The sequence below is a fragment of the Stegostoma tigrinum genome, unplaced genomic scaffold (genome assembly GCF_030684315.1).
Source record: "Stegostoma tigrinum isolate sSteTig4 unplaced genomic scaffold, sSteTig4.hap1 scaffold_109, whole genome shotgun sequence".
Classification (NCBI taxonomy): Eukaryota; Metazoa; Chordata; class Chondrichthyes; order Orectolobiformes; family Stegostomatidae; genus Stegostoma; species Stegostoma tigrinum.
Genome location: NW_026728060.1, coordinates 75,159 through 98,721, shown reverse-complemented (window position 1 = coordinate 98,721; position 23,563 = coordinate 75,159). Strand labels below are relative to the sequence as shown.

The following is a 23,563-nucleotide window of genomic DNA, read 5'->3' as shown; positions in this document are numbered from 1 at the left end:
GAAAAGCATGCTTTTCCCCTTTCAGACAATTCCAAACATTTTGCACAATGCAATTTTCAGTACTAACTTTTTGTCTCTTGTCAAAGTTGATCCAGCCATTCTGTAAGAGATAGACAAGGACAAAGAAAATTAATTCAATATGGACAAAGATCAAATGGTACTACATGATCATGAAATTTAAAAGATCAGAAGTGAAATACAAGCTCTGTAAACTTGGTTCCATTTTAGGATATCGTCAAAGGTCAATCACAAATGATCATTTTGAGTGCGAGCAGCAGCGGAGGCAAGACGGACCCGGAAGACTGCAGCTAAGGTAAAGCAGTTTATTTTTAAAATTACTTACCGATAGCGGGCAGCGGTGTTTTTTTTTCCTCTTTCAGAGAAGGAGCGGGAGCAGCAGAGGAAGTGACGAGGACCAGAGGGGCAGCCGGGAAGGAAAGCAGTAAGTATAAATACTCACCCTTCGACGCCAACGGCCATTTTGAGTGCGAGCAGCAGCGGAGGCAAGACGGACCCGGAAGACTGCAGCTAAGGTAAAGCAGTTTATTTTTAAAATTACTTACCGGTAGCGGGCAGCGGTGTTTTTTTTTCCTCTTTCAGAGAAGGAGCGGGAGCAGCAGAGGAAGTGACGAGGACCAGAGGGGCAGCCGGGAAGGAAAGCAGTGACCATATATATCAGCAAGGCGGCTAAACCCAAGACTCTACAACTGTAGTGTCTCCCACCCGCCCTCCTCCTCTAACCTAGTTAATAAGGTAAGGTTCATTCTAAACTTTCTCTATTGAATATAAGTTTGTTATTAATTTGTTATTGTTATTTGACGTAAGCTTTCTACTTTAGTATTGAGTTGGCGTTCAGATAAGTGGGGTATGGATGCTAGGACAGTTGCTTGCTCCTCCTGCAGAATGTGGCAGTTGGGAGATGTGGCACACGTCTCCGCTGGCTACATCTGCGGGAAGTGCACCCAGCTACAGCTCCTTGAAAACCGTGTTAGGGAAATGGAGCTGGAGCTGGATGAACTACGGATCATTCAGGAGGCAGAGGGGGTAATTGAGAGGAGTTATCGGGAGTTGGTCACTCCTAAGGCTCAGGTCGAGGATAGATGGGTTACAGTTAGGGGGAGGAAAGGGGACAGACAGACAGTGCAGAGATCCCCTGTGGGCATTCCCCTCAGCAATAAGTATACCGTTTTGGATACTGCTGGGGGGGATGACCTACCAGAGGAAAGCCATAGTAGTCAGTTCTCTGGCACTGAGCCTGACACTGTGGCAAAGAAGGGAAGGGGGCAGAATAGAAAAGTACTCGTGGTAGGGGACTCGATAGTTAGGGGAATCGACAGGAGATTTTGTGGGCAAGATCGGGATTCCCGGAAGGTATGTTGCCTCCCTGGTGCCAGGGTCCGGGACGTCTCCGATCGGTTGTATAAAGTTCTAAAAGGGGAGGGCGAACAGCCAGAAATCGTGTTACATATTGGCACAAATGATATAGCCAGAAATAGGTTTGAGGATATAAAAAGTGATTTCAGGGAGTTAGGATGGAAGCTGCAGAGCAGGACGAACAGAGTAGTGTTCTCTGGTTTACTACCGGTGCCACGAGATAGTGAGGTGAGGAACAGGGAGCGGGCGCAGCTGAACACGTGGCTACGCAGCTGGTGTAGGAGGGAGGGCTTCAGATATGTTGATAATTGGGATGCCTTCTGGGGAAGGTGGGACCTGTACAAGAAGGACGGGTTGCATCTGAACTGGAAGGGGATCAATGTCCTGGGTGGAAGGTTTGCTCGAGTAGTTCGAGAGGGTTTAAACTAGTATGGCAGGGGGGTGGGAACCTGAGCTGTATACCAGAGGTGAGCGTTGATGCAGGTGAGGCAGTAGCAAGAGGTAGACCAGCTAGTGGGAAGGATTTTCCTGGGAAGGAACCAAGGGATCGGTTAAAGTGTGTTTGCTTTAATGCAAGGAGTATCAGGAATAAAAGTGATGAACTTAGAGCATGGATCAGTACCTGGTGCTATGATGTTGTGGCCATAACAGAGACATGGGTTTCTCATGGGCAGGAATGGTTGCTGGATGTTCCAGGGTTTAGAACATTTAAAAAGAATAGGGAGGGGGGAAAAAGAGGAGGGGGTGTAGCACTACTAATCAGAGAGGGTATCACAGCTACAGAAGCTTCCTTTGTCGAGGAAGATCTGCCTACTGAGTCAGTGTGGGTGGAAATTAGGAACAGCAAGGGAGTAGTCACCTCGTTAGGGGTTTACTACAGGCCCCCCAATAGCAGCAGGGAGATTGAAGAAAGCATAGGTCGACAGATTTTGGAAAAGTGTGCACGCAGTAGGGTTGTTGTAATGGGTGACTTTAACTTTCCTAATATTGATTGGAACCTCCTTAGAGCAGAAGATTTGAATGGAGCTGTTTTTGTAAGGTGTGTTCAGGAGGGTTTCCTAACGCAGTACGTTGACAGGCCGACGAGGGGAGAGGCCATTCTAGACTTGGTGCTCGGAAACGAGCCGGGGCAGGTATCAGATCTTGTGGTGGGAGAGCATTTTGGTGATAGTGACCATAACTGCCTCACATTCTACATAGCTATGGAGAAGGAGAGGATTAGGCAGAATGGGAGGATATTTAATTGGGGAAGAGGAAACTATGATGCGATTAGACATGAGTTAGGAAGCATGGACTGGGAGCAGTTGTTCCATGGTAAGGGAACTATAGACATGTGGAGACGGTTTAAGGAACAGTTGTTGGGAGTGATGAGTAAATATGTCCCTCTGAGACAGGCAAGAAGGGGTAAGATTAGGGAACCTTGGATGACGAGAGCGGTGGAGCTTCTAGTGAAAAGGAAGAAGGTAGCTTACATAAGGTGGAGGAAGCTAGGGTCAAGTTCAGCTAGAGAGGATTACATGCAGGCAAGGAAGGAGCTCAAAAATGGTCTGAGGAGAGCCAGGAGGGGGCACGAGAAAGGCTTGGCAGAAGGAATCCGGGAAAACACAAAGGCATTTTACACTTACGTGAGGAATAAGAGAATGGTCAAAGAAAGAGTAGGGCCGATCAGGGATAGCATAGGGAACTTGTGTGTGGAGCCTGAGGAGGTAGGGGAAGCCCTAAATGAGTTTTTTGCTTCTGTCTTTACGAAAGAAACGAACTTTGTAGTGAATGAAACCTTTGAAGAGCAGGTGTGCATGCTGGAATGGATAGAGATAGACGAAGCTGATGTGCTGAAAATTTTGTCAAACATTAAGATTGACAAGTCGCCAGGCCCGGATCAGATTTGTCCTCGGCTGCTTTGGGAAGCGAGAAATGCAATTGCTTCGCCACTTGCGAAGATCTTTGCATCCTCGCTCTCCACTGGAGTCGTACCTGAGGACTGGAGAGAGGCAAATGTAATTCCTCTCTTCAAGAAAGGAAATAGGGAAATCCCCGGCAATTATAGACCGGTAAGTCTCACGTCTGTCGTCTGCAAGGTGTTAGAAAGGATTCTGAGGGATAAGATTTATGACCATCTGGAAGAGCATGGCTTGATCAAATACAGTCAACACGGCTTTGTGAGGGGTAGGTCATGCCTTACAAACCTTATTGAGTTTTTTGAGGATGTGACTAGAAAAGTTGATGAGGGTCGAGCTGTGGATGTGGTGTATATGGACTTCAGTAAGGCATTTGATAAGGTTCCCCATGGTAGGCTCATTCAGAAGGTCAGGAGGAATGGGATACAGGGGAACTTAGCGGCTTGGATACAGAATTGGCTGGCCAACAGAAGACAGTGAGTGGTAGTAGAAGGAAAATATTCTGCCTGGAAGTCAGTGGTGAGTGGAGTTCCACAGGGCTCTGTCCTTGGGCCTCTACTGTTTGTAATTTTTATTAATGACTTGGACGAGGGGATTGAAGGATGGGTCAGCAAGTTTGCAGACGACACAAAGGTCGGAGGTGTCGTTGACAGTGTAGAGGGCTGTTGTAGGCTGCAGCGGGACATTGACAGGATGCAGAGATGGGCTGAGAGTTGGCAGATGGAGTTCAACCTGGATAAATGCGAGGTGATGCATTTTGGAAGGTCGAATTTGAAAGCTGAGTACAGGATTAAGGATAGGATTTTTGGCAGCGTGGAGGAACAGAGGGATCTTGGTGTGCAGATACATAGATCCCTTAAAATGGCCACCCAAGTGGACAGGGTTGTTAAGAAAGCATATGGTGTTTTGGCTTTCATTAACAGGGGGATTGAGTTTAAGAGTCGTGACATCTTGTTGCAGCTCTATAAAACTTTGGTTAGACCGCACTTGGAATACTGCATCCAGTTCTGGGCGCCCTATTATAGGAAAGATGTGGATGCTTTGGAGAGGGTTCAGAGGAGGTTTACCAGGATGCTGCCTGGACTGGAGGGCTTATCTTATGAAGAGAGGTTGACTGAGCTCGGTCTCTTTTCATTGGAGAAAAGGAGGAGGAGAGGGGACCTAATTGAGGTATACAAGATAATGAGAGGCATAGATAGAGTTGATAGCCAGAGACTATTTCCCAGGGCAGAAATGGCTAGCACGAGGGGTCATAGTTTTAAGCTGTTTGGAGGAAAGTATAGAGGGGATGTCAGAGGCAGGTTCTTTACGCAGAGAGTTGTGGGAGCATGGAATGCGTTGCCAGCAGCTGTTGTGGAAGCAAGGTCATTGGGGTCATTTAAGAGACTGCTGGACATGTATATGGTCACAGAAATTTGAGGGTGCATACATGAGGATCAATGGTCGGCACAACATTGTGGGCTGAAGGGCCTGTTCTGTGCTGTACTGTTCTATGTTCTATGTTCTATCTATCATACCACCAGGTCCAACTTTGGACATTACATAGAGCCCTTTGCTCCAGTCAAGTAGGTCAGTGCCAAGCTGGTGGCATTCTCAGCTGCTTAACTGCTCAATAGGCAGTCACATCCAGGTACCAAATTTAGCTGTACAGAATAAAAATGATTTGCAACTTATCCAACTTTTTGTAAAACTAAACCCATATTCAATTAACTGCAAAATGAATTGAATGTTCCTTTGTTTACAAATTGTTTGATTCACAGCGCAAAGCATCAAATTAATCTGATCAGGGTGATTAATCAAACTCAATCGTTTTTTTTTGTTGCTTTGATTCTCATCTACAAGTAGTTTGCAATGAAACTGTAACAATAGTGGTCATCTGCAAATAAGGAATCCAAATCTTGTAAAAGAGACTTACTGAATGGTAATTAGGGAAAGCTGAATCCAGCACTGAAAACTCTGTTAAGAAAGTTCCCAGGTACGGCACAATTCCCTGAACTATATCCTAGAAAAAGAGAGGTGAATTTGTTTAATCCATTGTGAATTCAGTGTCATATTTCCCAAACATACGACTCCATGTCTTATTTATTCCCTTGATCATGCAACTAAATCTATTTAGAATCAAAACTTAGAAGTCAAAATTTTGGACTGTCACACGGTGGAATGCAAAGTTGGAGTTATAAAGGCCAGACAAGTTCAACATTTGATCCCTGATCTGTGAACTGTAAACCAAACTCAATATTTGAGTAACTTCATCATTTGGAGATTGGAAATTTTCTACGTAATGTGCAATTTCGCTTGAATATAAAAACAATTTACCTCACCAGATCTCCAAAACTTTGTCTCAACAAGTTTAAATGTAATTTTTTTCTAAAATCAAGAATATAATTCTTCTCAATGTCTTTTCATAGGACACCTCTCTTACCCAAAGAAATAATTTAATGGTCTCAGACGGTGGGTTGGTTCAGAACCTAAGAGCCTAGGAGATCTATCGGAATTGGCAAATTGGAACCAATATTGGGTTTGTGGCAGGAAGCAAATGCGATTTTTGAGGGGCTTTTCGGCAACTTGATGCTTTCATCCAGCAGCATACCAGAGGGTACAGTAATAGTTCTTACTGTGCGTACATTAATGTTGAAGACACGAAAGCTCCAAGTATGAACAGCCGGTTCACAGATGACACAAGAATTGGACGGTTGTAAACAGCAAAAAGCCTTAGTCTCTCGGGTTACACATATGGGCTGGTTAGAAGGCCTGAACAGAGGCAAATAGAATTCAATCCAGAAAAGTGTGAGGTGAAGCATTTTGGGAGCCTAATAAGTCAGGAGAATATATGTTCAATGAGATAATAAGGTGTGGAGCTGGATGAACACAGCAGGCCAGGCAGCATCAGAGGAGCAGGAAAGTTGATGTTTTGGGTCTGTATGACAGAGGATCAGAAGGACCTTGGTGTGTGCATAAACATATTCTTGAAGGCAGGAGGACCTGTGGATAAATTGATAAAATATTGGATACTTGCCTGAATATAAGAGCAAAGGGGTAATGATGGAACTGTAAATAACATTAGTTAAGCCACAGCTGGAACAATGTGTGCCGAGAAACTAAGGCATTTTGCTACTTACTACCGCTCCAATTCTTGTGTCATCTGTGAACCTGCTGTTCATACTTGGAGCTTGAACATTAATGTACACACAACAAGAACTATTGCGGTACCCTGCACCACTGCCAAAGCACATTTGTGTAAGATGCTGAAAGATTAGCAAACCATGCACTGTCATTCACTGCATAATCTGGGAGAAAGCTTTATGGAAGTTATACAACTGTCCAATCATGAACTCACATTTTCCCCTATATACTTACAGAATTTTGCACCACAAAAACAATCATCATGCAGAGCACACATTTTTGATTATAAAAGCAAACCGACTTTTAGATTCAATCTAGATCAGAAAAATATGTTGAAATTCTGCACAGTGCACCAATCACAACACACAATAAACAAAGTGTGACAGCAGGGCAGTAGAAATTCTGGGGCAAACATCTGGAAAGCAATGTAAAAAGATAGTTCACTGCAACTGGAACATTGAGCAGTTTGAAACATGGAGTGTCTGTCAAACTGACAACATGCTAGCATGATTACTGCATTTCTCCCTCTTCAAACACCAGCTTAAAAATGCTTCAATTCCATCTAAGAATGATTTAGAGAATAAGAAAACTTTGACTATTTTCTGAGCTGGACAACTAGTTTGGTAAAGTGGCACTAAAATATTTATATCTGACCAATTATTTTGTTATTTTGTCAAATTCAGGAGCAAAATGAGTGGACAAAGAGCATGATAAAAGGAGTGAGGAGGAATGGCTAGAAACTTGTCAGTTTTCGTCCAAGCTAGTTGAAACGAGACAGTTGATGTCTGAAATACTGAACAAACAAAGAGATATGAATATCTCTCCATTCCTACGCAGCAAATAGTTCTTACTGCAGAGAACAATAAAAGGAAGACATGGTAATTGAGTAAAAACACTTATGAGAACCAGTTAAATCTCTTAACGATTTGCCTTGGCCTTTATTAATTACAAGGCCCTTGAAGTGTACAAAGCAAAAGAAAAAGAAATTGGCACATATTGCACTTTAGACATTGCTTCAGTTCAAATTTCCAAGATAATGAACCCTGGAAAGATAATCTATGAAGGCTGCATCACTGCAGTATAACCAAATTTGATGTTGATTAAAATGTCAACTGCAATATCATCAGCAATTACAAGAATCATGGCAAAACAATCTTGGAAGACTTGAGCCAAGCCAGACCACCTGGACTGCAATACACATATTCCTGTTGCATTGTTGATTGACAGCATCTGTACGCATTCAGTCACCAACTGAGTTCATTGCAGATATTTTACTAGAAACTATTGATCATGCCCTGAATATAGTCACACTGGGTCAAGTGCAACACCTTACCACCATTAGCAGCTCTCTACTTGCTATAAAGTTATCTTCTTCATTGTTTGAAAGGTCTTCAAATGTTATCTTACTGCTCCTAGTCAAGAGAATGAGACAAATTACTCTTGACAGAATAGAGTCAAGATAACAAACAGCCGACATAGAATCTGACAAATAAGCAAGTAATACAGACAGTGAACGGCAGTGAAGCAATTTTACAATAAGTATAGTTATTTTAACCAAATTGTTCAGAAATGTTTTGGCAATCTCTGGGGCAGGTAGAACTTGAACCCTGATTGTTGAAACCCAGGGATGGGGATACTGCCATTGTGCCGCAAAAGCTCTTGTGTGCAGTCGTTTTGGTGAATCTCATTGCAGCAAGAGAGATTTCATTCCCAAGCTGCCTACAAAAAACAACCATGATCAAATGGTCTGAGGCACACGAACATAAACTACAGGTGTGCACTTCAAAGTGTTATAGAGTGCTTTCTTGGGAGATTAAAATAATTGTTGTCTTTGTATTTTAGTATCCCACACAAACCTCTGGCTTATATCACCCCATCACAGCATATCCACAGGAAACTGTGTTACGTTCCATCCAACAGCAGATCAGTTTTGGAACACGATAGTTAAATATTTCGAGTTGCCAAACAGTTTTCTTTTTCCACTTAAACAAATTAACTCTTTGCTCCTTCGTGAAAGAATGAAAGATTCTGCCAATTAGCCAATTGTTAGGATTGCACTGTAGTGCCTCTGGTAATCCTGTTAATGCACCGAGCGTGTGAAGCTCACTTGGGCAAGTAAACCTGGAGGTCAAACCTGCAATTTCCTACCTCATATTTATTAAATAAATATTACAAGGCTCTTTCTGAACAATGACTTACTTTGACACGGCTGCCCAAGTCTTCTTCAAATTGAACACACTATTTGATTGCAATGCCGTAGTAATTGCATGCGCTGACGAGAAATTCTGCAAGATCCGACATTCCTGTCAGAGAAAAAAAGCCGTGAGTTCTGTGGAAAAAGCAGTGACTCCCCATTACCCAACACCTCAGACTTTTTAAAAAGGTTCTATCAGAAAAATGTTAGCTGATAGAATAACAGCATTAACAAACAAACTTTTTGATGGAAACAATTCCATGATACTTGGCAACTCAAACCTTGATATTCGTTTTGTATCCCTCTGAGACAACCTCTTCAGTTGCCTTGCTGCCAGCCTGTGACTGGTTAGATATGATTACTGACACCAAAGGAGATGCTTAAAATGAGTAGGATTGAGACATAGACATCTGAGTGGTAGAAGTGGCGAAGGTAGAGGGGTGGAGGCGGGGTAATCATCTTTGTTATATCCATCACATTTAGCTCATAAATGAATGATAGGTTGTATTATCTGACAGAATAGGAGGGCAGGACCAGTCACGTGAGATACTCATTCGACGGAAAACAGACAAATCAGGAAATTGGGTCTACTTTTATGATTCACTACGTTATTGATACTGAGTTAACTAATCTTACATAGATTAGCAGCTGAATGTCCTTCATCTGTTTCCACCACCCCCCCAACCTGTTGTAGGTAGGGAGAAAACTGGATCAAATCAAACCTCCCAAATGTGTACTTTGGGGTGTGGTGGAGATGAGGAGGAAACCTGTGAGTGTTTGTTATCAGGTCTCAAAGCCACTTCTGCTTGGGGAGGAAGGCCAGGGAGGGGCAGGGTGATCACACCATTTGGGATTTCTTTAGAGGTGCGTCAATTGGCATAATCATAAGTGCCTTATCTGATTAAGGCCAGCAGGTAGGTTCTCAAGCCCAGAGTCTTCCGGCTTCAGGGAAATAAAGCTGCTGCAGTAAAATGGAAGTAATGGAGGGCACTTCAACATGGAAGCCACTCCTTGTCAACTATTGTAAAAACTCAAAATCAGAACTAGAAAAGTCAGCCAAGTGATCACTGTAAGGTGGCGATTCCTCTTCAGAATAGCCTTTGATAGCGCCTGTGTATATGTCAGGAACTCTTTCATCTATGTCTACTACTGGATTTCAGCCTACATTCGGTTGAACTTCTCCATATTGTGAAACTGGAGACAGACTTTCAAATCCCCATCAAGGTCCCAATAATGCCTCAAGACTCTTAATGAGTCAAAACTGATGCAGGCAGTGTTGCCAAGACCCAAACCAGACTTCTCCAAATTAGCTGGCAACAGAATTATTGTGAACTTTCATTCCAAACCTTACTAATGAATGAATATTTTGTTGTCACGTGTATAAGGGAAAATACATTGCAAGTACAGTTTTGTTGCAAAATCCAGTGCAATTTTAGATTATAAAATCAGTAAGAATCAATTACTTCCTTTACTTAATGAGTTAATTACTCGGTTCCTATCCTGATCCTTTCCAAATGTACGAGTGGGCATGCCACATGTTGGCGACAAGTACAAACCAGGTATCAGATCTGACAGCCCTTCCTCACTCTTTTCCCGATTGCTGACTAACATGCTGAGACAAATTCCTTTGGCAAACACATAGGAAACAGACAACCAGGCAAGTTACTGAAGGGCCGTCATGTAGGCACACAGAATGCAGAACATTGGGAATAAAATGTACACTGTTTCATAGACTGATTACCGCTTGGAAGGGAGGCAAATAACACTATGTAATGCCCAATCGTAACTTCATTTTTGAAGGGCCAGTAAAAATCTGAAATCACTGCCTTTTTTATCCACTTAAATATATTTGATTAGAAAAAAATACATTAATATTTCAATGCAACTGTAAACTGAGGCAAGAACTATTAGCAGCCAGCACTACAGAAATTATGAATGCTAGGATTTTCCATGAAGTATTCAACTCTTATTCAGAAAAGTAGTCTGCTCGCCAATTCAAGAGGCTTTCAAACCTTGGACATATCAACACATAGTATTAATGGCTTGCTCTCTTCCACCATGGTTGTTCCATGCACTGTGGACTTTAACATGTCACAAAGGCTAAAAACCAATAAAGAATAGTGTACCTGGGCAACATCAATCCATTTCTCAATGATTTTAGCCGTCTGCCGTGGTTTCAGCTGTTGAGGTCTTAATATGGTGCTGGTGACACATTTTGTAACATTATTGAACTGTGTAATGGTGGCCTGGACGGTTGATACCAGATGGTGTTTTTCTTCCTTCCCTCGTTGAGACCAGATGGACCCTAAACATTGGCTGGGCACAAGTTTCCGAAAAAGATCCTGATCAAAAATAAAAAGGAAACAAAGGTTAAAGGTGTCAGTCGTGCCATGTTTTAAGCAATGAACGACAAACAAGATTTGTCCGTCCATGGGTACATTCGTCCTGCTAGTTTGCAATTGTACATTAAAACTGCATGCTATATTGTCAATGACTGGCTACATAATACTCACATTGATGCACAAGGGCACATTGGCTATTCAGACAAATCAAAACCCTCAAATTTTCAGTCATCTGCTTCCTATTTGTATGTTAGATTTAAAATCACCGGTTATCTCCACCCAACTCCGACTGTTGGCTCCACGCACACCTTCAATGCACGGCTCTGCTGGCAATAGTCACTGCTACAGATGCTCAGCCCTGGTGGCCCACAGGCTAGACAGGCTGGGCATCAGTATAGCGGCCCTGCATCATGTCTACTTCTCGCACCAAGGCAGGTTGACAGAACACAATGGCAGCCCGGCCCTCTGTTGGTTCAACAGACCTGAATATCAACACTTCCCCACTATTGGTTTCATGCTGAACACAAATCTTGCCAAACATCCAAGCTTGTCAACTGGCCATTCAGATTGCATAATGTCCTTCTGTGTCCCTCTTCAAGATGAGCAACTCCCATCAACAATTATGCTCCGACAGTGAAAGTTAACACAGCTGGCAAATAGTTCCTTCAGATCCCCGTAAACTCATTCAGAATGGAGAAATTTGTCAGTCTCATCACTTTCAAAGCCAGAGTTGGTTGTGACAGGTTGGAGTAGAAAGGAATGCTCAGAAACCATTGAGTGGGAAACTGTTGCATGTTTATGCAAGCATGGTGGGCTCTCACTTTTAACAGTCTGATCACGTCACAATGATGTCAGCGATCATTTCCGGCAAGGAATAGCTTAGGCTAACCCTGCTGCCTCGACAGTAAACTACACAATAAAACTCCTGCTGTTTAACATTTCAGCCCCCTGGCCCTGCATGGTAAAGAAAAAAAACTAGCGATGAGGATCAAAAAAACCGCTTTGATATTCACCAGGTCAAACCACTGATTTGAAAAAGACTCACAGCCCTCACTGCAGATCTCGATGGTTCAACAAAAGAAAAGCAGCTACATTCTTCAACAGACACCCAGCTAGGTTGCTTCCCACCAAAAATGGCTGTTGTCATCATTATGTCACATGATTAGACTCTAAGTGCCAGTCGGTATATACATACACATATGCAACAGAGACTGCAGTGAAAACAGACTGTTACCTTTGGAACTCTGTGCAGAAAAGCAGCTGCCCCTTAACAAACTGAGATAACAAAGTGTGGAGCTGGAGGAACACAGCAGGCCAAGCAGCATCTTAGGAGCAACTGTGCTCACCCAGCTCTGCACTTTGTTGCCTCGGGTTCTTCTGCATCTGCAGTTCCCATTATCTCTTATCCCATAACCAAAACCTACTTTTGACAAAGTGGTCACTTCCAGATGAGATCGCTGCACCCCTGTTCTGAACACTAACATATGCTTGGGATTTTTGAGATCGAGAGGACTACTTACATTCTAGAGTCACACCCAATGCTGTCATACAGACCGCTGAACTTCCACTTCAAGCCTAAGCCTATGACCAGACTTTGACATAACTCAAATTTTGATTCAGCAACCACGAGTCTCATTTTGTAGAGGTAGACATCAAGCCACCTTGGAGACTAGACTGGAATACCCCGTGGCTGATCCCACTCCAGAAGATTCTGGGAAAACAACAAAATTGCCATACTGGATACTTCAAACAAAATCAGTGGACTCTTGAAGAAACAGTGACTGTTATGATGAAACAATTAAACTTTTACCCTGAAATACTATTCATTTTGTCAAGGTTCAACACGAAGTTACAAAGGATTTTCAGTGCTCTCTCGGGTCACTTATTTCACATGGCGTTCATTCAAAACAAATGACAAGTGCTGAAGTTTTAGTTGGCAGGTATTTCAAGCGAGATACTGAAGTTACACATCAAACAACACATTCTAACATCTTGGAAGGCTGCATTTTTAAGGGAATTCAGTTATAATGACTGGTGGAACAGTAATAGCAGAAAACAATACAGAGAGATTCAGATGCCTACTGCTGACTGAAATATCTTATTTAGAATGACTGGGCCCCAGATTCCTGTTTACTCACAGCATCCATAAAAGTCAGCTGCTCTGCAATGAAGCGTGATGGGTAGGACAGGAGCTTTTCGTCAACTTGTTCGATGGTTTGGTCGTGTTCTTCTCCCACACAGAATCTGACTCTTCTACGGTAGCCTTCTGTGCAAGTGAAGATAGACATTTATTTTGTGCCCAAAGTTCACCCTGCTCTAAAATATCTCACAAACTTGTGACTAGAAATCATGCATTGGTTTACAATAGTTATCTAATATTCATACTTCTAAATCTAGACTTGGTGAAATTAATATGATATTGCACTGAAATCCTCTTGTTGGGAGCATCTCAATTGCAAAAGAAATTGTATTTAATGACAGATTCCCATCCCAATTTCTGGCTTTAGGAAATCTTCCGAATCACAATCTATTGTTTCACAATAACTTGCAAAATTATTACATCAGATTATAAAATAAAATGTCATTGACGGCAACAGTTCAAAAGGAAATTGTCCAGAAAGTCGGATTACATGCTGCTGGGTCTTATCGGACTATATTAGAGTATCAATTCTATGCAGAATTTGGTCTTGTACATCATGCAATTGGTACAGGGGTAATCACTCAGCAATAATTTTAATTAACTTCGTTTAGCCAAAAATTTGGAAGTAATTTTGAAGCTTGTCAAAGGAAACCAAAATGAACTAAATCCTGAGACAGAGGGGCAAGCCACACACAAACTTGTAGGGAGGCACCCTGAATTAAAGCCACATTTTTGCAACATAATTATAAATCTTACTGAACATCTCTTTCTCCGCTGCTTCCTCCGCCAAAAAACGACTCAGGAGTTTCTGGGCCCGTTCTTCAGCATCTGACCCTGGCACTGTCTGGTTCAAGTAGGAAAGTACCTTCCGGAGACAAGAGTAAGTTGGAACTTGACGAAAGTCTTCGGCAGACTCCTCCAGCCAGATTTCAAGAATTTCAGGTATAGCACTGGAAATAAAGTCAGAGATAATAACAGTTCATCGGGGAAGCAAAACGTGTGGGGAAAAAAGCTTCTAATTCTACAAATGTAAATGCAACAGATTAAAGTTGGAATGTGGGGTCATCTTGTTCGCACAGGAGATGAGCTGCCATCTTGAACTGCTGCAGTGCACATGGCAATGGTGATCCTGCTGTGCCATCAGAGGGGGGCTGTGTGGCACTTTGACCCAATGATGAAGAAATGACTGTCCAAGTTAGAATTACACTGGCCATGGATGGAAACCGCAAGTTGGCCATGTTTCCAAGTTTTCTTCTTTGTAGATTGCACAGGTAAGCTTAAGGCTCACGTATAAAGTGATTTCACATGTGTCTGAGGTTACTTATTACACCAGCAGGACCTCTTGGTGTTTAGAGTTTGCTCGTAAAGAGAAAGTGAGCTTTAACAAAAAATCTTCTTTATAAAAGTCAAATGGGACAAATCAGATGAACAAAGAAAAACACAAGGATAATGATGATTTGTTTGTCTTTGTTCTGGGAGTTGCATTGCCAGCAGTTGGATACCTCAGTAACATGGATAAATTGGGTCCAGCTGAGGATGAATAATGAAATACTCCAACATAGTCAGCTTTCAATTCACTTATTTTAACTGCCTGCCTGGCTAATACTGAGAGGCCACGTAGCATTATTTCACAGGTAAATCAATGGTTACTTGTTTGCAACAAGACATCAGCTGCACAGAGAAGTCATCACATCACTGAAATCGAACCCTTTGCACAGAAAAACTCCCCAGGGCACTTCACAGCAGATTAACCATACAAAAACTGACAAAGGAGGAGATATTCAAACAGGTGTCCAAACATTTGGTCATAGTGACTCTTCATGAGTTTCTTAAAGGCGAGAGATGGTGATGTCTAGAGGAAGAAACTATACATCTGCAGGAAGTAGCACTAACGGTGGTGGGCTGATGAAGAAAAAAATCAAGAAGTACACAGCACACTGGACTTGGCAGAACAGAAAAGTTCCAGGCAAAGTTTGGGACCTAAAATAATTCCAGACAAAAGCAAAATAAGAACATGGAAGGATGTGAACACAAGAATTGAAAGTTTTTTCGAAAAAAAATCTAAAGTTCAGGCATTGGTCAACCGAGAGACAACGTGGGCCAGCAAACATCAGAATAATGAGTCTTGTTGTGAATTGGGAGATGGACTGAGTTGCAGCTATGGTCTATGATGCAATAGGCAGAAGAAACCTTTGACGTTCCAAAGACTCCAAAAAGTAAACATTTGTTTGATTAGCATCCCCAATTTACATGGAATATTTTACACTGAAAGTGCTGTTCTAGTTTTTAATTTGGAATTTCCTTATCTGCAGCCCTACACTGAAACAGATGATCACTTATTTGAGTCCGTTCATAATAGATCATTACAGCACAGAAATTATATGATGTGAAACATTACACACAGACATTGGGGCTTGATTCAGACTTTACCAGCTCCATTCCTGTTAAACAGTGGTTGGTGTAGGAAGTGCTAGGCAGCCATAGTGCCATATGCAGCAATAGCCTCTTGTTGTTTGAGAAAGATATACGACTTAGAAATAGTTTACACTGGAGGGACTATTTTGACTTCATCTGCTTTCAGATCAGTTGGCATAGGTCGTACTCTTTTGCAATGATTCAAAAACACAGCTGGCCCACACTGGTAAGGTGCTGAATGATATTAACTAGTGAACATGGCAAATTATGAAATGAAGTGACTCATTTTTGGAAATGTCAAGAGATTGTTTTTCAGTGAGGTCAGAAGAATTATGAAAAGCTTGATAAAAGGTGAAGTTTTTAATTTGCTTTCTAAAAAATGGAGAAAAGCATACTGTGTATTTCAGATTTTAGAGTCTAAACAGCTGAAGCCATGGCTGGTAACAACAGGACAAACATAATCCGGGATAGGGAAGAAAGTGAAACTGGAAGAAAGTGAAACAGGAAGAAAGAGAAACGTCTGAAGTGGACACATGGAAATTGCAGAGATGGAGGGACAAGGCTGTGGAAATGTTATTTGTTATGTTACCTCTCGGAAACAGTGACTAACTGAAACACACTGGAAACGTGACCTAAGGAAGTTGCCTGGGCTCATTTGGTCCTGAATCTTTCAGAAATGCTTACATCACATTACAAACACTCGAACAGTAACCCTCCAAAAATATATATAAAGAAAAATCAATTCAAATGATCACAAAACCAAAAAATTCCATATCCTACTGAAAGTCTTCGTGGCTGGGAAATAAGTTGCTGAGCTAAAGAGCCTCTACCCTGCTGACAATATGGTAGAACTTAATTAGTACTGTGCAGAGTCCAAAATTTGACCCAAAACACTTTTCTGTCGTCCCACTAGAATTAAAGTCTCTGTTTCCAATAGATTCATTAACAAGTTACTACATCCCTACCGAGTAATCTGAAACCTCTAATCAGCTGCAGTGTACAACATCATTTCATTTAATTACTCATTATCATCCTTCCACCATCTAAAAGGATCATTTCCTAAAGCAAGCACAACATAATCTTAGATTGCAATGGCACTGGAGAGAAGTGTATTCTTAACGTATTAGAGTATTCCAGAATTGAAATAATGATATATGGGTGCACTTTCTTTTCAATTCTGGCCACTTGCGCATCTGAGATTAATTGTTTCATCGATGACAACTTGACTGGATATATTCCTGCCTCTTCTGCCCTCACTCAAGATGTTCCTTTAAACCCATGTTTTGACCATGCTTTTACTCAACCCCTCAATATCTGTGTTTTCTTCAATGTCAGACTGACAGGTTGTAAGCTACTATTCTGTAAAAAACAAAAATGATAATTTTCTACTTTACTCAACCCAAAAAACTTGAATTCAAAAGGAGATTAACATACCAAATAACATGCCAAACCAGCACATTACTTTCATGAGGATTACACTGTCCTCAATCGGGGATCAGGATAATTTAGGTTCCTTCATACACTTCATCCCTATATGTCTCTTGAGACATTCGTACAGGAATATTGTGAAATTAATCCGGACCAATTTGGTATCCACAATTAGCTGTGTCCGTCCAGACATGAGTAGCTAGGTGTTGGAGAAGAATTTCCAGATAACCACCAATCCCTGTGGCTTAGATTTCTAAAACTTTGTTTCATTTACCCAAAAAGACAACTGGGTGGGTTAGAGTGAATAGCAATGCAAAAGGCATCCCAACTGTGTTCTGAGTTAGTAGGTACTGCTGATGCTGGAGTCTGAGATAACAAAGTGTGGAGCTGGATGAACACAGCAGGCTAGCAGACTAGGGGCTCAGGAAAGCTGGCATTTCAGGTCTGGACCGTTCTTCAGAAAATTTCTGGAGGAGGGCCCAGACCCGAAACATCAGCTTTCCTGCTCCTCTGATGCTGCCAGACCAACTGTGTCCTAATTGTTTGATTAACAAGAGGGATTTTTCCTTTGCTGCATTTTTCATAAATTGTTTGAGCTTTATTTCAAACTTCAGTGCAGCCCAGTTGTGAACGCTTGCTATTTCATCTGAAGTAAAAATATTCCCTGAAAATCCTCACTCCCTCAAATTGACCATTTTTCTCAATGCAATACTGCAAAAATTTGCATTTGTATTTGCTCACAAGTAATTTATCTGTGCTCGGCCCTTCAGGCATTGGCTTTCTTGATTATAAAAACGACAAAACAATATCAACTCAAGAAAACAAAATAAATGAGTAAGCAAACCATGTACAAAAGAAAATAAATCACTGTATATATAAAGGTAAGAATCTCAAACTTTAATGTCCCCAAGTCCAGTCCAGCACTCAAATCTAGTGGATAAATGTTCTTTCGTCTTAATCAAAAAGCACAGAATTTAATCGAACGGCCAGACAAACCAGAATAATCCCATCTTTAATCCCATGCTGCCAAAGTGTCATGCAGGGCAGCATGGTGGCTCAGTGGTTAGCACTGCCACCTCACAGCTCCAGGGTCCCGGGTTTGATTCCAGCCTTGGGTGACTGTCTGTGAGGAGTTTGCACATTCTCCCCATGTCTGAGTGAGTTTCCTCCAAGTGATCCAGTTTCCTCCCACAGTCCAAAGATGTGCAGGCTGGGCGGATCAGCCGTGTGCTAAATTGCCCTTCGTGTTCGGGGAATGGGTCTGAGTGGGATGCTTCAAGGGACAGTGTGGACCTGTTGGGCCGAAGGGCCTGTTTAAACACTGTAGGTAATCTAATCTTATTCAGAGCAGTAAAACAACCTCAGCAATCTGGTACAGCTCAAAAATAACTAGAATTCCAGCTAGAGATGCATTTGTGCGATGCTTTCTACAGTCAAATATCTTTGAAAGCACTTCGTTTACAAACTTCAAACATGAAAAATCATTTCACAAGATCATTTGGATTTCATAGATTCAGGAAGTATTAATTCAAGATCGATTATGTGCAAAACGTACAACAGCAGCACGGAGTGGGAGGGCTACCAAAGTCAGGACACCACAAACAAACCGCTTGCCAAGTATCTGACTGCTCTAGATAGCGGTATCATTCGGTTTCAACTATTCACAGGAAGTTTGCAGGATAACTTCTAATAAAGTGGTGTGAAGAGGAAAACCATTCCTGCAATAATGCATCATTATCACAAACTAGACTAATGACAATCTGAGATAAACAACCCCAAAAGCGTGATCATGTAGGACAAACAATTCCAAAAGACAAAGAATTTTGGATGATTTACACTGAAAAATATAAACAAGCCAATCTCTAGGAATAATGCAATCATTGGACATGCAAGACAAGCAGCTTCTTTAATGCAAAAACAGAGTTAACATTTTGGGTCCAGCGACCCTCCCTCAGAACTGGAAGGGTCACCCGGACCTGAAACATTAACTCCATTCTTACCTTCACAGGTGGTGCCAGAAATGCTGAGCTTTTCCAACAACTTTGTTTTTGTCCCTGAATTGCAGTGTCCGTGATTCTTTCAGTTATTATTTAGCTTCTTGAATGTGATTGTTATGGGTTGGAGTGCTGTTTGCCATCCTGTTTTGGGTGCCTTATATATTCATGACAAAGGCTCTACATTATTTTACAGGTCTTTCTGGCTCTCCAGCAATTCTTCTCACATTCTTAAATTTCACATTGAAAATACAATTTCACTACATGTCAAATCAAACTTACATTTTCATTAGTGTTTCCTTTTCTGCAGGACTGAAATTATATTCTTCTAGAAAGCTTGATCTGTTGAAGTCTATGCTTCTGCAATTGATCATAAACCACAAAAGAAAAAGCAAATTAAAATGGTGTTTGGGTCTACAATTGCTTGCCAGCCGTAAAATAAGAAATGAAGTCTCAAAATTCAGCATCCTAAGCCGTGATCAGCTAACTTTATGAAACAAGGTCACACTCTAAATGTAAAACTGCATAAAATAGTGAATACCTTCTTTAAATTTCCTCAGGAAGTTTACCAGAAATGCCCTTGAGGGCCAAAGCAGCTCGCCAGCAGTGGTGGCGGCTGGTGGTAACAGGGGAAAGGAGCAGGTGCAAGGAGTGAAGCCACTTCTTCAATAGCTTACATTTGCTATTAGTCCAGAAATTTTAGTCTGAGATAAACTCAACACCTTCACATGCAACTGCTGCTTATGCTTTGTATTGCTTGTTCCTCAGAATTAGGGAGAGAATATGCAAAGAACTCAGAAGCTGTTTCTTCATCAATGTGCCATGATCTGGAATGATATCCGTGTTTTTGTTTCTGTGGTATGTGTTACAGAGTCATACAGCATGGAAACATCTCTGCCTTCATGAAGAGATTTCTGATTATCCAACCTATGGCCACCAGCTCTCCAGCCATTCCCTTTACACACTACTGTATTGCAAATGAAGCATAATATGGTCACATTTTGGATCAAACTCACTTCTTGACTGTCGCTCCCTTCTCCGGTGAACTTAAATTCTGAATTTCATCAGAATTCGGACAGTGTTTGGACTCAACACTTTCACAGCTGCAATTGAACATCAAGAACAATTTAAAACACCTCAAGCAAACCCTTTCATCTTCAGTTAAATCCATTAAAATACCCATGAAAATTGAACATTCAGAATGACAAGCCTCCATCAGATGGTTTTATTAAACAGGTTACACACCAGATGGTGAAGATTTCTGAGTCAGCATAAAATGTTAGCCCATATGCTCCCCAAGTATTCTTGCTTGAGACTGGGATTACAGTTCCTGTGATGCTGTCCCGCCAATAAGATGAATCTAGTTGCTGGATTTATCCACACACTTTTGAACATAAACATAGTACATGTTGTAATCCTCCAGTCCTCTGATACCACCCCCTGTATTCAAACAGGATTAGGTTGTTGTGCAAAGTGCCACTGCAGCCTCAAGCTATTTTTTTCTTTCTCAGTATCCTCAGTTGTCTACAATTCACTTCCTTCTGAGTTACCAACACCAGGGACAACCAGCCGTTCTAATCAAAGCAGAAATTGCTGTAAAAGCTCAGTGGCTCAAATTACTCAAAAATATTAACTCTGCTTTCTCGCCACAGATGCTGCCAGACCTGCTTAGCTTTTCCAGCAATTTCCATTTTCGTTTCAGTTTTCCAGCATCTGCAGTTGTTTAATGTTCACATTTCTAAAATGCTGTCCAACCTCAGCTCATCCTTGCCTCAACTATTTACTTTTCATCGTGAATTGGACATCAACTTCTTCTGAATAGTATCGCAGCCAGGCCCTTACCTCTGTGAAGATTAAACAGTGATTTATGACCATTAGCCCCACTTTCGCTACCCTTTCACTGCTCACAATGGAGGACGACATTCGGATTCCCTTTTAACATTAGCTGCCAGCATCATTTAGTTCAACACTTCCCTTCTGAACTACTTATAATTAACTCAGTACACACTGGGGTCATCAATAATCCTCATCATTTGTACCATTTGCCACACTTTCCTGCTTGTGGGAACATTCTGACACTGTCACTAAACAACCTCCTGCTGTAAGACAGACTATTGTTTCATTGCAGTTTTGCCTGAACTTGTGTTCAAACTTACTTGCTGCAAACGCCTTCTTGCTCCTTTTGAAGTTGGACCTCCTCCAAATCAAAATTATTCTGGATTGTTCCTTCCTCTTTTCTGTAGCCAAAATAAATATCTTATGATATGGTGCTTCCTGAAATGATCCATGTCTGATATTCGATATATAGTGTGTGTGTGTGTGTGTGCACAATAATTATAGAAGTGGTAGTGCAGGTTGAAGATATCATCAGGATTCTGAACTTTAAAAATTGGAGCATTGTATGAAAAACAAATATGTTCAGACAAATCATGATTAAACAAAAACCTCCTGATTTCCCCTCAACTCTGGTATTTACCAACCACACTTCAGGAAGGGATTTGAGAGGGTGCACAAAACATTCACAAAAAATATTACCAGAGATGACAAACTAGACAGTGGAGAGGCTGAAGGAGCTTGGGCTGCTCTTGGAGAAGACTAAGAAGTTATTTTAAAAGTGTTCAAAATTATAAGGGATTTGGTTGGAATGGATAAGAACAATCGGTTCCTTGTGACAGAAGGCTTAAGAAGAAAAGGACACTGATTTAAGATGATCAGCAAAAGGAACCAATGGTGACAAGGAATTGTTTTTTAAATAGCATCATTAGAAACTGGAAAGCTCTGCCTCATTGTGTGGTGGATGCAGCTTCAATTGAGGTCTTCAAAAGTGAGCTACAATTTTCGAAAGGAGAGGTTTCGCAGTATTACACAGTAAAAGGACTTCGGAGTGAACGTAGGCAAGTCCCTCTTTGAGAGCTGGTACAAACATTATTAAATCATTGTCTCTGGGCTATTACCATTCGATGGCTATACAACATTGCACAAACTGCTAGCTCCCCAGCTATATCCTACCGCTTTGTCATATTCTGAATAATGATTCATTTTGTCATGCATGCAATTAAACTTACTCAGCAATTATTTCGCTGGATCCTGAAGAAACACAACTTCCACTTTCCTCACCATTTGCACTGTCAACATTTCCAGAACTGCAATTGATCAAAGAGGACAAATTAAGTCATTTAGAACAGGCAAACTCGTCCAGAATTAAATCCAACCCAATTCAACAACAAAAAATCACAGCCTTGAGAGATGGATTGTTTTGACTTCCACAGGATGCCCACAGGCCTTCATATTGAGGCACTGCTGGGGTGTGGGTTGGAAGAGACAGAGCAGGGCAATAAGGAGAGAAAACCAATTCTTCAGTATTTCACCCTTGTTGAAAGCCGTTTCTGGGCCATGCAAGAACTTGATACTGAAAGACAAGCAAAATTTAATCTACCATTGAAAAGCTTTGAAAGCTTTATGCTAATTCAACATTATTCCATCTCTCAAAATAAGCCAAACATTGCAGAAGCAGTGAAGCAGTTGCTTCATGTGATTGCTTTTGTCTGGATTGGTGCTCACTGCACTGCCAATTGGGGTATCTTCCTGAGGCAACCCTGACATAATCCTACAGCAAATCCCAACAGTTTCCTTTCACAGTATTAGATCCTAAATACCATACAACAGGTTTAATCTGTCGTCACATCAAATTTACTTGTCAATTACTCCTTCAGTTTCTGACAAACTTAGGTTTCCACCCACCACACAGTGTGACATGTCAATATTTTCACAGCTGCAACTGGTCACAAAACACCAAATAAATCATTTTACTTGTGCATATGATCACATTTTTAATTTCTGGCACTCTTATCAACATTGGGATTTGTGGCTGTGAGGGGGAGCCAGTGGGTAGATGAGGTGTAAAGATGTCAAATAAAGAACCTCTGCACTGGGACAGACAACAAACATCCCAAAAGAGAGGATTTAAGTTTAACTTCCTCATATCTGAAAAAGAAACTCAAGCTCTTCACAGACTATTGACAATTCAACCCTCACAAGCACAGCTTGTAACTCAAAGTTTGATTCAGAGCACTGATGTAGGAATTTGTCTTTGCTCAAATTCACTGAAGCTTAAGGTCAGATTAGTCACCATTGGCTGTTTTGCTGAAAAAAAAATCATTTTTCTATCCTGCTCCTTTAACAGTTCTGAGTTTCGTTAAAGATCTGGACAGAATAAGCTCAGGATTAATTCAAGGTCTCTGACTTGTGAAAGTGCCTGACTCCATGAATACACATGGCAAATGACCAAATTAGATAATTCAAAATGCAAATTATTCAATGGCAATATTGTATGGGAGAAATACCAAGGCTCGGACATGGGGAGCAGGTCACATTCTTAATTGAAGACATATTTCTTCAAATGTTACGGACATTTGGAGGACACTTCAATGAACTTGGAAGAAGTTTGTAGGGAGGGTGCAGCTGAGCTGGAAGGAGGAACACAGAGAAGTGCTGAGGTGGGGTAGAGGAGATTAACTCATTTCTTTAGCAATTTTACCAGAGCCACATTGTCCAGAAATATAACCTCAATATTGATCTGAGAACAATTTCCCATCTAAGTGTTTTGGATGCTTCAATGGTGATGCTATTATTTCAGACAACTGTCTCTGTTATAA

General features: G+C 41.4%; 1 protein-coding gene across 1 annotated transcript in view; it reads right to left on the bottom strand.

Annotated features, from left to right (window-relative positions):
• Positions 1-23,563, bottom strand: part of LOC132207592 (ral guanine nucleotide dissociation stimulator-like 1) — a 61,781-nt gene that overhangs the window by 4,392 nt on the left and 33,826 nt on the right. Inside the window, exons 12-21 of the mRNA XM_059643547.1 lie at positions 21,974-22,051; positions 19,925-20,011; positions 19,191-19,268; positions 13,828-14,021; positions 13,070-13,197; positions 10,716-10,931; positions 8,595-8,698; positions 7,729-7,807; positions 5,188-5,274; positions 68-100 (exon numbers count right to left, since the gene is read on the bottom strand). Coding sequence (XP_059499530.1) covers positions 68-100; positions 5,188-5,274; positions 7,729-7,807; positions 8,595-8,698; positions 10,716-10,931; positions 13,070-13,197; positions 13,828-14,021; positions 19,191-19,268; positions 19,925-20,011; positions 21,974-22,051 — 1,084 coding nt within the window. The remainder of the gene's footprint in view (positions 1-67; positions 101-5,187; positions 5,275-7,728; positions 7,808-8,594; positions 8,699-10,715; positions 10,932-13,069; positions 13,198-13,827; positions 14,022-19,190; positions 19,269-19,924; positions 20,012-21,973; positions 22,052-23,563) is intronic.